Source organism: Tachypleus tridentatus, chromosome 7, assembly GCF_004210375.1.
Source record: "Tachypleus tridentatus isolate NWPU-2018 chromosome 7, ASM421037v1, whole genome shotgun sequence".
Taxonomy (NCBI): domain Eukaryota; kingdom Metazoa; phylum Arthropoda; class Merostomata; order Xiphosura; family Limulidae; genus Tachypleus; species Tachypleus tridentatus.
In genome coordinates, this window is record NC_134831.1 from 87,962,644 (window position 1) to 87,977,179 (window position 14,536).

The following is a 14,536-nucleotide window of genomic DNA, read 5'->3' on the forward strand; positions in this document are numbered from 1 at the left end:
TTGTGTAGTGAGATAACATTACACTATAGTTGTATATTGTGTAGTGAGATAACATTACACTATAGTTGTCATGGTGTAGTGAGATAACATTACACTATAGTTGTCATGGTGTAGTGAGATAACATTACACTATAGTTGTCATGGTGTAGTGAGATAACATTACACTACAGTTGTATATTGTGTAGTGAGATAACATTACACTATAGTTGTATATTGTGTAGTGAGATAACATTGCACTATAGTTGTATATGAACAATAATTGAACACATCTACATACATTCTTACAGTTATCACACAAGATATAAATTTGTTGCTAGTTATTAACTAATGCTTACCAAAATTATATTGGCAACACCCAAGTTTAAACTAAAGATTATCAGACATGATGCATGCATTCTTGTTTCAGATATATTTCTCCATCACTGGATTACCCTGGATCTTATTGTAAAGTCAAGGAACTTGAAGGGAGGGTGTTCTTGGCTGTTACAAACTATGAGCTTGTTTCTATCAAACTAAATACAGTAGATAGAACCAGGCTCTTTACTGTATTTCTGATCTTACAGATATGGTTTTGTACCTGAAGGCTGATCTTTTATCAACACCTACTCTTGATTTGATGGGAATTGCTGTTTCCTCAGATTGTTGTTTGTTTACATGTCATGTTTTATTACTTTATAGAAAAGACTGTCTTTGATAGTGTGTAGGTGTTTATCAGATGTAAATGTTGACTAAAATAAAGTGTTTTATTTCATATGACACCATTAGTGTGCACTGTTAATGGCGTTAAGACTGTTAATCATCTACAGTATCAATTTATCTTGAGTTTGTTGTTGTTTTTTTTAGCCTTATTTGATATTTAGCAGTAAGTGAGTTTTAATAAAATGTTGTGTATGGTTTTTAAATGTTTATTCATGTACTCAGCTAAATTGACCAACCCTGGAATTTGTGAAGACAAACATACATATTTTTACTTTAACTTCAGATGTACTAAGTTGGATTTCATTATATTTGGTGGAGTTTTTGTACAAGCACAAAGTTTTCAGTAAAGTGTTTCTAATAAATATTTGTCTTTATTTTTCCAAAGCCTTTACTAAATAAAAGGGGACCTTTTGTGCTAAGAATAAAAAGACTTATTTTCGTCCTACAGTTTTTATATGTTGTTTCAGTTTCCTCTAGATTTATTTGAATAATCTCCTGGATGATCATCTATTTTTCTTATTGTTGGTAAAACAATATTTTATCTGCTATTTTCTCTATCTTAATACTTTGTGGAGAAATATTAATGTAGAGTAAAATAAAAATTTTTATATCTTAATTACCATTGCAAAAACATGTATAATAATGAATAAAATATTTTGGTAAAAAACAAGGATTTTTAGTTTTTATTGTATAACAGAATGTTTTTTTGTACCACTAAATGTGACACTGTAAAGAGGCGTTACATACCCAGTAGAGTTTGATCTGACTGTCAAGGGTTAATTTCACAAAATTGTTAGTGTTATTAAGGTTTATGATTACTTATTTGTGATGGCATTTATTGAAGATTTTATTACAGTTTCTTGGTGAAATACAAAGCATATGTTTCAAGAACCATGTTTTTGGGATTACTGCTTTGAGGTTTGTGAAGTAAAGAGTGCATGCTTTGATGCTATATTGTCATAGTTCTTCAGTAAATGTGCCATATTAATTATTTCTGTGGAACAGAAGTTGAAATTCGTATAATCCATATGTAGTTGGATTGCTTTGATCTTTTGAATATTACTCTATAATCAGTCTTGGAATTTAATTTGTATATATTAAAACTATCCTACCTACCTGAGCAAATAGAAGTCTGTTGGACTTTCATGTTAACTCCTTATTCAACTGTTATGAGCAATTCTATGAGCATTTTGAAATATCTAGAATTAAAGTTCATAGAATTCAGTATGTGTTTGGAAAATAGTGCATAAAGAGATTAAAGAAAGAAAATTAATTTGAAGAGAAGAATTAGAAATATTTTATACACTGGAAATGTTTTTATTTGGCATTTGAACTAATATTAAATTTAGCTGATTTGAGATTCGTGTGAGCTTATGAATTATGTATTGTTAAGAGAAAAATTCACAAACTTTAGAATAAAATTCACCCTCAAAAAACAGCTGTAAATATAACATGTATATTAGAATGAAAATAAAATGGAACAAATTCATAACCATCATCAAAAATCATTGTACACAGATTTAAATCAACAACAGTAAAATCACTCTTTGAATTGTTAAGCTTGTTGTAAAATAAGTTAAAATCATACAGCATTACTTAGTAATCTTGACTAAAAGCAGTAACATTGGTAGTTGTTCAGTGTTTTTATTGATTCAGTTCTATCTAACAATATGAGATCTTAAATCAGGCTACCCAGTAACAGTTCCTCTTGACATAATGTGGTGTTTCTTAACTAGGTTTCCTCACTTGCTGTGGAGTGGTAAGGTGCTGAGAACAATGTTAGATATTCTTCATGTGTTAGCCACATCCCTTAAACTGGTGAGCTTAACTACTTAAATCTCTGAATTATCATAAAGATCATAACACCTAGATAATGAAGAATTGATTTTCTCAAAATGTTGCTTGTGTGTTTTCTTGCATGCTAAATAAATCACAGTTTCATGAAAATTGTTTAATAAGTACATGCAGAAGATTAACATGACATTCAAGCTGTTTAATCATGAATGTTTCATATAAATATGCATATATCTTTGTATATATGACTTGTATATGAATTACTTACAGACATTATCAATTATACTTTCAGCATTGTTTCAGTCTTTATTTTTGGTTGTAAATTGTTTTAATATTTGTTATCAAGGTTTAGTTGACTTGAATCACTTAGAGAGTTTAGAATTACTTTGTAATTTTCTTTTTAGGATGCCAATAAAGAAAATCCTGAACTCCAAGTTATAAACACAAACTACACACTGAGATTGACCGATACCTTGGAAGCTCGAGAGGTAAAATATACTTTCAGCAAATATTTATACCTTGGTATCATGTATCACTGAAGAACTAGGATTATTATTTTCATTTCTTATATTAGTTTCAGGTATCACTAAGTAACTAAAGAGGTAAATAAATTATTTATTTGTCTGCCCTGTTTTGCCATTAACCCTGTTATGGAGTTTAGTATTTGTGAGGGCTTAGATTAACTTTCTTTCAAATGCACTAATTTCTTTCAGAATAAATATCGTTGAATATTTAAATATTAATAAATATGTATTTTTATATAAAATATTTTGAGTGGCATTAGAAGTGAAAATACTTTTGTATATCAGAACAGCTGGTATGGATATTAACACTTTTATTTTGATAAGAAGAGAACGTTTCAACCTTCCTAGGTCATCTTTGGGTCAAGAAAATATGAAAATACTTTTATTGACTTTTTTTTTAAACAAATAATGTGTAAAGTTTACTGATATATATATATATATATACACACACACACACACACACACTTGTGTTTGAGGGTATCTAGTTTGATTGTTAGAATTAACATGCAGGCTGAGTTTACTTTGTTACAAACCATACTTAGAAAAATCTTTATCAGCCATTACAATCAAGTATGTTTACAAAAGTAACAAGAGGTATTTTAGTTTTCTTTTGTTGATTACTTCTGTATATAAATATGGCTATTTGTTGGAAAGGTAACTTTTTTGTATTAAACTTTGTTACTTATTCACTGTGACTGGTACATATACGGCATCTAAATGTCTTTTTCTGTTCACTGCATCATATCATCAGAGTTGGAGCTATCTAGTAAATTTATAAAGTAATCTGGGACCTTCCTGGATTTGATGACACTTGCTGCCAGAATAATTGTTGCTCAGGTCTGTAACAGCTTGAGGCAGAAATTATTGATGTACTCTCTAACAACATATATTGGAATATCAATAGACAACAAAAATTTATAATCAAACAACTGAGACAAGAATGCTAAAAGCAAGAATTCATATGTGTACCAAGTACAATAATGTAAAACTCCTAGAGACCATGTACTTCATATGTGTACCAAGTACAATAAAGTAAAACTCCTAGAGACCGTGTACTTCATATGTGCACCAACTACAATAAAGAAAGTAAAATTCTTAGAGACCATGTACTTCATTTGTGTACCAAGTACAATAAAGTAAAACTCCTAGAGACCGTGTACTTCATTTGTGTACCAAGTACAATAAAGTAAAACTCCTAGAGACCCTGTACTTCATTTGTGTACCAAGTACAATAAAGTAAAACTCTTAGAGACCAAGTACTTCATATGTGTACCAAGTACAATAAAGAAAGTAAAACTCCTAGAGACCATGTATGTACCAGCCACAGTAAAGAAGTTAAAAGTGTAATTCTTGAATCATTTGTAGATATTAAGTCATATTTAGAATATTTTTCACTTGTTATATGTGTACAGTATAGGGTAAATATTTTGTTTGCTTTTGTAGCAAGGTTTCTTCCATCCAAGTTAGTAGATTTGGTTAATTTATACAATTTTTATTTTCAAAATACAAAGATCTAATGACTGAAACACTTTATTTCAATGTTTAATTTGTTCCAATTTTCATTTCAGAGCATTGTTCGTGATTTTGCTGCCAGATGTCAAGGTATTATTCAAGAAGCTGTGAAGTGGGCACCACAAGCTACGCGATCTCACTTGGAAGTAGGTTCAAAGATATCAAAATTATTTTGTTGACATTGCAGATATTTTGTTAGCATATTGAATGACTAACAGTTGATTGCAACAGTTTGTCCAACTTACTGTGCACTCTTAAAGTTTTCTGTTTTTCTCTGTAATAAATGTGCAACTTGTTTAATAGTTTTGCTGTGAAACATGTTTTTCCTGTTTGAATTTATAGTTTTAAATTATAAACAAGTGTCATTAATAGATGCAAGTCTTATGTTTTTATGATGATTGTATGAGGTTTTTCTAAGACCTTTATTGTTAGTAGTGTACTCATATAATCAAATGCTCTTTAAAATTTTGAATAGCTATAGATTAGCTGCCTTTCTTCTATTCTATGACTTAAAAAATTGGGAGTGCCTAATGCTGGTAGTTCTTGTGTAATTTTATATGAAATCCAACAAGTTAGTTGTTTTTAAAGTAAATATTTCAGTAACTAAACCGTTGGCCGGGTGGTTAGGACAATTGACTTGCAATCTGAGGGTTGCAGGTTCAAGTCCCTGTACTACTAAACATGCTTGCCCTTTCAGCTGTAGGGGCATTATAATGTGATGGTCAATGCCACTATTAATTGGTAAAAGAGTAGCCCAAGATTTGGCAGATGGGTGGTAAAGATTAGTTACCTTACCTCTAGTCTTTCTCTTCTAAATTAGGGATGGATAGTGTAGGTGGTCCTCATGTAGCTTTTCCTGAAATTCAAAGCAAACTGATAAACAAATATATGTATGAATATTTTATAGTTAAATAATGTGTAATCCTTTTTTAAAAATTTACGAGCAGTTTATTAGATGTTTCTTGTAGCATTTACTTCAAAAGTAGTAGTTCTTCAATAGCGAATAATGAATCTGGCCAATTTTTATATCATGACATTCAGTTATACGTTTATATGGAAGCAACAGATTTAAGTATATATTTGCATTTCGAAAAACACATCATGTATAAAAGTTTTTGTTATTAAAGAACCAAATTTATTACTTAAGTGGAAAAATATCTTAATAGAATTCATTGTTTTTAAGCCAGAGTTAAAGAAACGTATATTTCTTGTTGTTTTTTGAGTAATACTTTAAAAACATATTTTCACTGACAAAATTTTACAGTGGATAAAAAATCAGCAAAAACTGAACTGAGGTTGTTTTTAGATGTATGTTTTCATAATAACCTTGTGTGTTTTTTATAGCCAATGAATTCTTTCTGCTAGTTTTGCCAAATAAATCTTTAAAAATAATAGTTTAAAAAATATTTAGCTTACCGAGTATTCTGAACTGTAACGCAGCATGCAGTATTAAACACTTGTACGTTTCCTGTATTTTGCTTAATATACTTGTTTTGTGGTACATTAATGTTTTGTTTTTCTTTTTATCATAAAGCAATACATCTCCAACTTCCACTACACATTTGATGGATTAACTCTTCACTCTGGTCTGGCCCTAGCAGTAGAAAGTATTGTACAGTTTGCTGGTCTTAATGTTATCTCGCATACTTTACCGGTAAGCAGTCTGTTTCTTAAAACTTTCTTGAACCTTTTTCTTATCACACACATTAGTGCATAACGGAAACCAAAATGGACACTTTTTTTTTACTCTTGTATCACTTGTTAGTAAAAATATAATCTATTTTACAATGTGTTTTTGTGGTTAATCTCACACTTTATAAAGAGATATTGATGTATTGGGACATTTATGCGGTTTCTGTTTTCTGTGTCCCTTGTGTTCTGTATTTGGATGTTTTTGTGAAAATATTTTGTTATTTCATAATTTTATACACCAGTTTTTATGAATTCTGACTCAGTCAATTTTGAGTTTTGAAAAAAATAAAATAATTTATAAGTTTTGGCAGTACTACCAAAAATTGTTTGTCTAAATTCTTGACTACGATTCTACATACGTGAATATTTTGACCCTTTAGACCTTGAGTTATATAATGGCAACATTTGTATTAACTATGGATCAGAACATTTTCTCACTTTTTACTTTAATTCATTCCAAACCTTATCTAATACCTTGTGAATGTTTAATTTGTCAAGAGAACATGATCCTTGAAACCTTTTTTCATGCATATATTTTTTATATATATGTATGTATATGTGTGTATAAATCTTTTTCATCAAATCAAGATGGTAAAGCTATACACTTGGAACCTTCCATAAAGAGTAATCCTGATGTCAGGTTAATAGGAACTTCCTCTCACATTCTAACAGCAAATAAATCACAAAGCACCTGAAGTTGCACAATTAATTATCAGTGCTGTTAATTGATTAATTAATTAATAGTGTTTCACATACCATGGTGTATATAGGCAAAAAAAAAAAACCTTTGTATCAGACACTGATAGTCAGTTGCCTTCTGTGTAGTCAACAGTTCAAGAGAGTAACATAAGGGAAATGAACTAAAAAAAGAAGTTGGTGACTGTTGTTGCCGATGTGTTGCCTTCTCTTTATTCAACAGTTCAAGCTTAATGAAAGATTGCCTTAAAGGTGTGAAAGTTTGATGACAATGGAAATTGAACCCAAAGAAGTGAAATAATTGAAAACAAGAACAATTAGAAACCATGATTTCACTTAGTTGGTTCCTTTTTTTTTTAACAGACGTTCAGGTGTAATTTAATTAATCATTTACTTAAACAATTCAAAGTGGTTATACTCTGATACATTAATTTTTTATTAATCATAATTTATCGACTAATTTATTTGACAGTAATCAGTGTAGTTGTTGCTTGAATATAATCAGTTATATTGATAAATTACTCTACTTTAAAAATATCCAAAGTAATCAATGGATATGCTTATTAAACTTTTTTTTTCTATTAATCACAGATTTTGATTTCCTAACTGAAAGTTGATAGAACTAATTGTAGAATGTATAAGGTTTACTTAAATATATCTTAATTCTATGAAAGAGTTCCTCTGTATGTTTGACAAGGGAGACGAGTTGAATAGAAAGAAGCATCATTATTAGAAATTATTTAAAAATATATATAAAAATATTGATAATACATTACTTTGCAAAAGTAGAGATTACAGGTGCTGGAAGTATGGAAAAACCAGTATATGAAATTGATGCTACACATGAGGTCATTCAGGACTAGGAATTTTGCAGTAAATTACCCACAAAATACTCAGGTCAACCAATAAAGTGATTATGGGATTATAGATTCTTTTGTTGAAATTGTGAAAAGTGCCACAGTTCATTTTTGGCTCTATGATTTTCCTTGTGTTTGCATGTAAACAGGTATCCTGTATGAGATTGTGGACTATGTTATTAATGATTGTGGCCACTTTAGAGCAGGTATTCCAAGCAACAGTATATCAACTGCAAGAACATTTGACACCATTATGATTGATATCTTGTTGAGTGGAGATGAAAAGTGGTTTATCCAGTTTCAAAGTATTGAATGAATCTGGGTGTAGATTGGCTCACAGTTTCATTGTCATTGTTCTTCAAGTGTTTGTATACTCACAGGTTAAAAAAAATATTTTTAAATGAACATGATTATGGCGGAGAGTGTCGCATCATAAGCTGAAATCTTTTTCGTTGAGATAATGCTTCTCACCACATTTTAGAACTAATCTGAGAAAATTGTATGTTTCACAGAATAGAAGTGGGTAAATAGTTGTAAGTGATGTGGCACCACATTAGGGTTACATTCACAAGTTCTGAATGCCCATGACCTGTACCATGATACATTTGTCAGGACATAAAATGTGGTTTGAATTTCTTTAATACTACAAACCTAATATTTTGTGCACTACCAATTTCCATTGTTAATTTTGTATTACTATTTTATACAGATTTTCATGTTACTGTTTTTGTTGGTTTTTTTTTGTTTTTTTTACCCAGACTGCTATAATTGATAAGTGGCCAAGCTGTGTAAAGAACAATTCTTCAGACTTCATTTCTACCGTAGGATTAAGGTGTCGATTTACTGGTGAGGTAAGCACAGTGGAACAATGTATGTCATCAAATTTTTATCAGTGTATCCACTGCTAAAGTAACCTTTCCAATTGGCTAGATATATCTTTCTCTCTTTTTTTTCTTTATAAAAATAAACACCCACTGCTTAGATTTTGAAAAATTAATATATTTTTATCGCCCATTCTCATTGCTGGTTTTCAGCAAATCATAGTTAGAAATACTCTGAAATGAAAATCAAAGTTTAAAAATGTTCAGAGTTCATTACAATAAAATACTTTTAAAGTTCCAAAATTAGGAATAACATTTTGAAAACTTGTACATTCATAACCATAGTATTTATTTTGTAAATAGTTTTTAATTTTTATATTACAGATTTTTGTATATCTTGTTCATTTTTGGTAGGTTTTATATTTTGTTTCCTTTTGAGCAGTTTTATGTTTTTGTCTGTTACAACATTTGTTGTGAAAAACTTACCAAAGTATCAGGATGTAATAATTCATTTTTTTATATGAAATACACTAGCACTAATTAATGAAATTAGTTGTAATATTGAAAGCTTTTGTGTGTTTTGTTTACAGTTTTTTGTGTGTATTGTACAGTACTAGGAAACCTATAACTAACAGTCATGAACCTTCAAGCAGTTTGGTGGATAAATAGCTTAGAAACATTTGTTTAAAAAAACCAGTTGATTCATATGAACTACCATTAATAATTCTATGGTCAATAAAAAGTAAATATTGTTTGCAAAGTATTAAAAAGTTAGGAAAACCTCTTGATTACTTATTTGGTTGCTCAGTTGTAAAAGATTTTGTTCAGAGAAAGTATGATCTGTTTCAATTACCAAGTTTTTTTGTATATGTGTTGTATGATTCCTGTACTATGACAGGTAAGCATATCAATTTAGAATTGTCCTGGATCATGAATATTTTTTTTATAGATTGAGGGACTGCTTCGAAGAGCAAAAGATTCAGATCTAGCAAGAAAAGAGTTGACCAAACAGTTGCTAGAAGAATTGAAAGCTAGTTGTCAACTGAGAAATAAATCAGGTGCTTTTCCAGATGTGAATATTAGTAAAAATGAAAGGATTGAAATCTCAAATCAATATTTGGTCAGTAGTGAGAAAAAACTGATCGGTTTTTAAGCGTGATGTTTGTCAGTTGGATATTGAGTTGAATAACTTGCAGAGATTATACATATATTAGGAGAGTTCTAAGTTACGATAACTGCATTTGATCTTGATCTCTCTACACTATTTGAACCTCAAATTCTTTGAAATTCATAAAATAACAGCAGACAAAAATTCTGTTTTGTCTTCAGAAACTTGGGTACAAGAATTGTTAAGTAGTTTTAATATTATTCAAACAGAGTTGATGAGCAAACCATAAGTGGCCTTATCACAGAGAGTATAAATGTGGATAGAGATTTTCAGTTATAAAAATAGACTCCTTTTGACATCTAATTATAACTTGTACATATAGTTTTTAAAATTAACTTTTGTACCTAGTATAACTTCTCTTTTTACATCTGGTTTATAACTTTCACTGTAATTTCAAAATAATACTGTTCATGAAAGTGACAGTTGGTTCTATTAACATAACAATTAACAGTGTAATAAGATTAACAGAAATGTGATTATAGGTGTTTTGTCAGATACTTAAGATACTCTTAGATTTATGTTCTTACTAACATGTTTTTCCATAATGGGTTTAATGATGTTATTTTTCTTGTTCACTACTGTTTTGTTTCATAAATGATTGTTTTTACTCTTTGATGTTTTTGTAATAAATACTCAGTCTTGTTGTTGTTTCACAGTCTTTATTTTTCATTTTTGTATTTAGATTCAACTGCTTACAAGGAGGCAGTCTTCCGTATCTGTGCTCTTCTCATTGCTACAAAGGGTAAGTTTTTGTATCTGTCTTCATTAGTAACTGTAGTGCTCAACTGTGTGAAATAAGAAAGTTGTTTCTATAGATGCTATGATTATGATATATTATAGTTTTACTACATTATTTTATTTGTATTTCTTAAATATTTCAAAAATAAAAATACGCGTGTGTGTGTATATGTATACTCCATATAATAATGAATATTATTTTTTATATATTGAATTATGTGCAAAAGTCTAAGAATAATAGAAAGTAAATCTTTTAGAGGGAAAAAAAGTCCTTAATTGTCAATATCAGTTCAGTGTCAGAGACCTCTGTTGTGTGAAGTAGAAACATTTTATGTAAATTATTTTTAAACAAATTGAAATATTCTCTGAAGAATTAGGATATTAACTTATGAAAACATATTGTGTTAGTTAATAGAATTAACAGTTTTTCTTTTAAAATATTATGAAACTTAAAGTTTCCAAAAGAATCTAGTTTTTAAAGTGTTAAAACTTCTAGATGTTCATAGAAGTAATGAGTACTTGTAATTTTGAAGTTTTTAATACATAATTTAAAATCATTTCTCGCTACATTAGTGTTTAACATTATGACTAAGTTTACTTTTAGGTTAGTAGATGTTAATTTATATCAATCGAACAGTAGTTTGTAAAACATTTATTTTCCTTTGATTTAGCATAAAAGTTTTAGTAAGCATCTTGTAACTGCTAATTTTTGTGTGTGAAAATGGTTGTTTATGTCTTTTTATCAGAATGTTATTTTTTATATACAGTGTACTAATTTCAGTGCCTGTATTTATAAACTATCCATGTTCATACGTGTTCTACATATCATAAAATAAATAAGTTGTACTGATGTTTATTCAATCTTCTCATTGGACAAAAAGTTAACTAAAGACTAGTATAATCATTGTTATCTAATGTTCATAAAAAGTGTGTATTCTGATTTTTTACTCATATTTATGATGATATTTTGGGGGGTTATTTGAATGATGTTGGAATGGTGATCTTTGTGCGACATGGTATTGAATGAGTTAAAACCATTTGATATTTTTGAATAATGATAATTCCATCATTAAGTTCTATCCATTGTGCTCTTACAGGAATAAATCGGCACTTGCTTCATGCTTTGTGTTGGTCAATAACAGACATGTTTACAGATGAGGCCATGAGAAGTTTAGTGGCTTGTTGGCAGTGGTTACTTGCTGCTAGGCCAGATATGGAACTTAAGGTATATTGTTAAACTATTATTTAAAGGCTCATTTCTAGACTCGATTTTGTTCCTCTTTTGTTGTTTCTATTTGAATAATTTCCAGATTAATTAATATTAAACACATTTTACATGTAATACCCTTAAAATATATTTTTCTTCTTTTACATCATGATGGTTAGGTTTCAAGCTAAGGATACTTGCAGCTTAATCAAGAAAAGCCTTGGAAGTTTTATTTCTTTTTTACTAATCAAATCCTAGGTACCAAATAATCACTTTCACAGCAGCTTCTGGTAATAATAATTTATTTATAAGTGTTTCTGCATGGCCCAGTTGTTTGGGTGCCAAAAATGGTCCTCTTTTAAGCCATAGAGTGTTATAATATTTGCATCAGTAATGGTATTCATTGATAAAGTGTAGTCAAGGAGCCAGCTGAACAGTTGCTTTCCCTCTGGCCTGTGATTAAAATTAGGGACTGCAGCTGATAGTCTTAGTAATTTATTTACAAAAAAACTATCTTTATAAAAGTTGTGTCAGTTTTTAACAGAATAGAAATAGTATTGTAATATTAGAATATTAACTTCTATATTTATGACCTCAGAGCAAGGGCTTGTACATAAAAAATGTATTCCATGTTTTTGTTTGTTTTCTCAAGATGAAAGTTTATGTTAATAAACCCACATGATAAACTGTTTACATTAAACTTACTTAATTGGTATCATTCCTTCCAGTGGTATAAGCAGTAAACCTGCAGACTTAGAAAGGAATAAATTGGGTTTTGATATCCATTACGGGCACAGCACAGACAGTCCATTGTGTAGTTTTGTGTTTAACAACAAACCTATAATCATAATCAGAATTTTTGTAAAACAAAACTTATTTATTATTTCTGTTTAGCTTTTATGCTCATGTTGTAAAATATTAAGTATATCGAACATCAGAGAAAAAGCTTAGTTAATTAGTTTTCATCTACAGTTCCTAGAAGAAATGGCCTTGGCTTGGCACATGACTATTGACAAGCAGATGGGTCTTTTGCCAATGACCCATTTCAAGTAGACCCACTTGCAGCTCATGAAGGATGTGTTCTGGCACCAAACCCTCCTTACATAGGTCCTCATGCTATTTGGGTAAAGGTATGTTTGTAAAACGATTATAAATGTTTGTATTTAGTGTGTGTGCTCGGTATCCATGCGTTTTTTGTTTATCATAACAGTTTGGTTGTTACAGTTGACATCTGAACTCTGAAAAGTGCTACATCACAAACAGTTCATGTATTTTATAGAAATTTTGCTGCAATATTACCAGTGTGCATGTTCCAAATATTTTGTTGGAAGACATGAGTGAACTGTACTTACTTTTAGTCTTACCGTTTTTATTGCAGTACTTAAATCTGTCGTATAGTAAAGATTTATGTGGTCAAATTCTGCATTTGATACAGATTTAGTAAAATAGTTTATTTTATTTTTTGTGAATAATTATCTAATTGTGGACCTGAATACTATTGAGTTGGTTGTTTAGTGTGGTATATCTGTCTTCTTTGTGTCATTTTATATTGGATAATTTCATTTGTTGGTTTTATGGAGTTTTTTAATTATTCAAATTGCAAAAGAAACTAATTAGTGATTATATAGTTTATTAATATAAAGTGTAATTTCTATGTTAAATTTTGAGTGGTTCTCAACAATTTGAGTAATACTGATTTCATAGAGATTGAATACTTTGTCTTCAGTTAGTAATCAATGAAAATGTCGTTGTCATCATTTCCTCTCTCGCAACCTTAAAGTAGACTTTTTTTTTTAACTATGTGATTTAACAGAATCACAGACTCTGTTGTTACCCAGTCTCAGTTAATGGAAAGTGTTCCAAGATGGATCCATTGAAACATAGACCCATAAGGTCTCATGGTGTTAACTAATCCTAGTTAATGGAAAGTTTTCCAAGAGTGGTCAACAGAAGGACGGCCATATAGGATTCCTTGATGTTAACCGATCCCAGTTAATGGAAAGTTTTCCAAGATGAGACAATAGAAAGATAGACATGTAGGATCTCTTGAAGCTAATTAATCCTAGTTGGTAGAAAGTTTTTCCAAGATAGGTCAATAGAAATGCATGTAGGATCCCTTGATGTTAAAACCAATCCCATTTAATGGAAAGTTTTACAATATGAATCCCTAGAAACATAGACTCATAAGGTCTTACGATGCTAACAAATTCTACTCGATGGAAAGTTTTCAAAGATGGATCAGTAGAAAGATAGACATATAAGATCTATTGATGCTAACCAATCCTAGTTGGTGGAAAGTTTTGACAACTAGTTAGTAAAAGGATAGATTTGTAGAGTTCAAAGTATGGTACATTTAACACTTGATTATTTAAGACATAAAATCCAGTGTTAATCATTTTTTAGTTGAAAGTTTATTTATATTAAAATTACATAGAATTTGGTGAACATTTACTCTAAATGATGATAAAACATGACTGAATATCTGACTTTAAACACAATTGGAACAAATCTTATGAGCTTAAAAACATTCTTTTTAGGAATGGATACTGAGTGATGTAATGGCATGTATTTACTTCTGAAGAGAAAGACCATCTGGTTTACTGAGAGCTTACATTTTGCACTTTTCTCTCCACTAGTTACCTTTTGGAACCTAATTTGTTTCTGCTGTCTCTTTTTCTTGTAGTGTGGCATTACTTCACTGTTTTTTACTCTAATATTATAAATTATAAGAAAGTATTGTCAAGCTTCAACTGAAATAAGGAAATAGCATAAATAGGTCTTACTATTTTAATTATCACTGAAATGCAAATATTAAGCCTAATAAAGGA

General features: G+C 29.8%; 1 protein-coding gene across 1 annotated transcript in view; it reads left to right on the forward strand.

Moving 5' to 3' along the window:
• Pi4KIIIalpha (phosphatidylinositol 4-kinase III alpha) overlaps window positions 1-14,536 on the forward strand; it is a 104,148-nt gene that overhangs the window by 53,827 nt on the left and 35,785 nt on the right. The window contains 10 exon segments of the mRNA XM_076512915.1: window positions 2,436-2,517; window positions 2,898-2,981; window positions 4,586-4,675; window positions 6,064-6,183; window positions 8,533-8,625; window positions 9,545-9,653; window positions 10,446-10,505; window positions 11,599-11,726; window positions 12,681-12,732; window positions 12,735-12,838. Coding sequence (XP_076369030.1) covers window positions 2,436-2,517; window positions 2,898-2,981; window positions 4,586-4,675; window positions 6,064-6,183; window positions 8,533-8,625; window positions 9,545-9,653; window positions 10,446-10,505; window positions 11,599-11,726; window positions 12,681-12,732; window positions 12,735-12,838 — 922 coding nt within the window.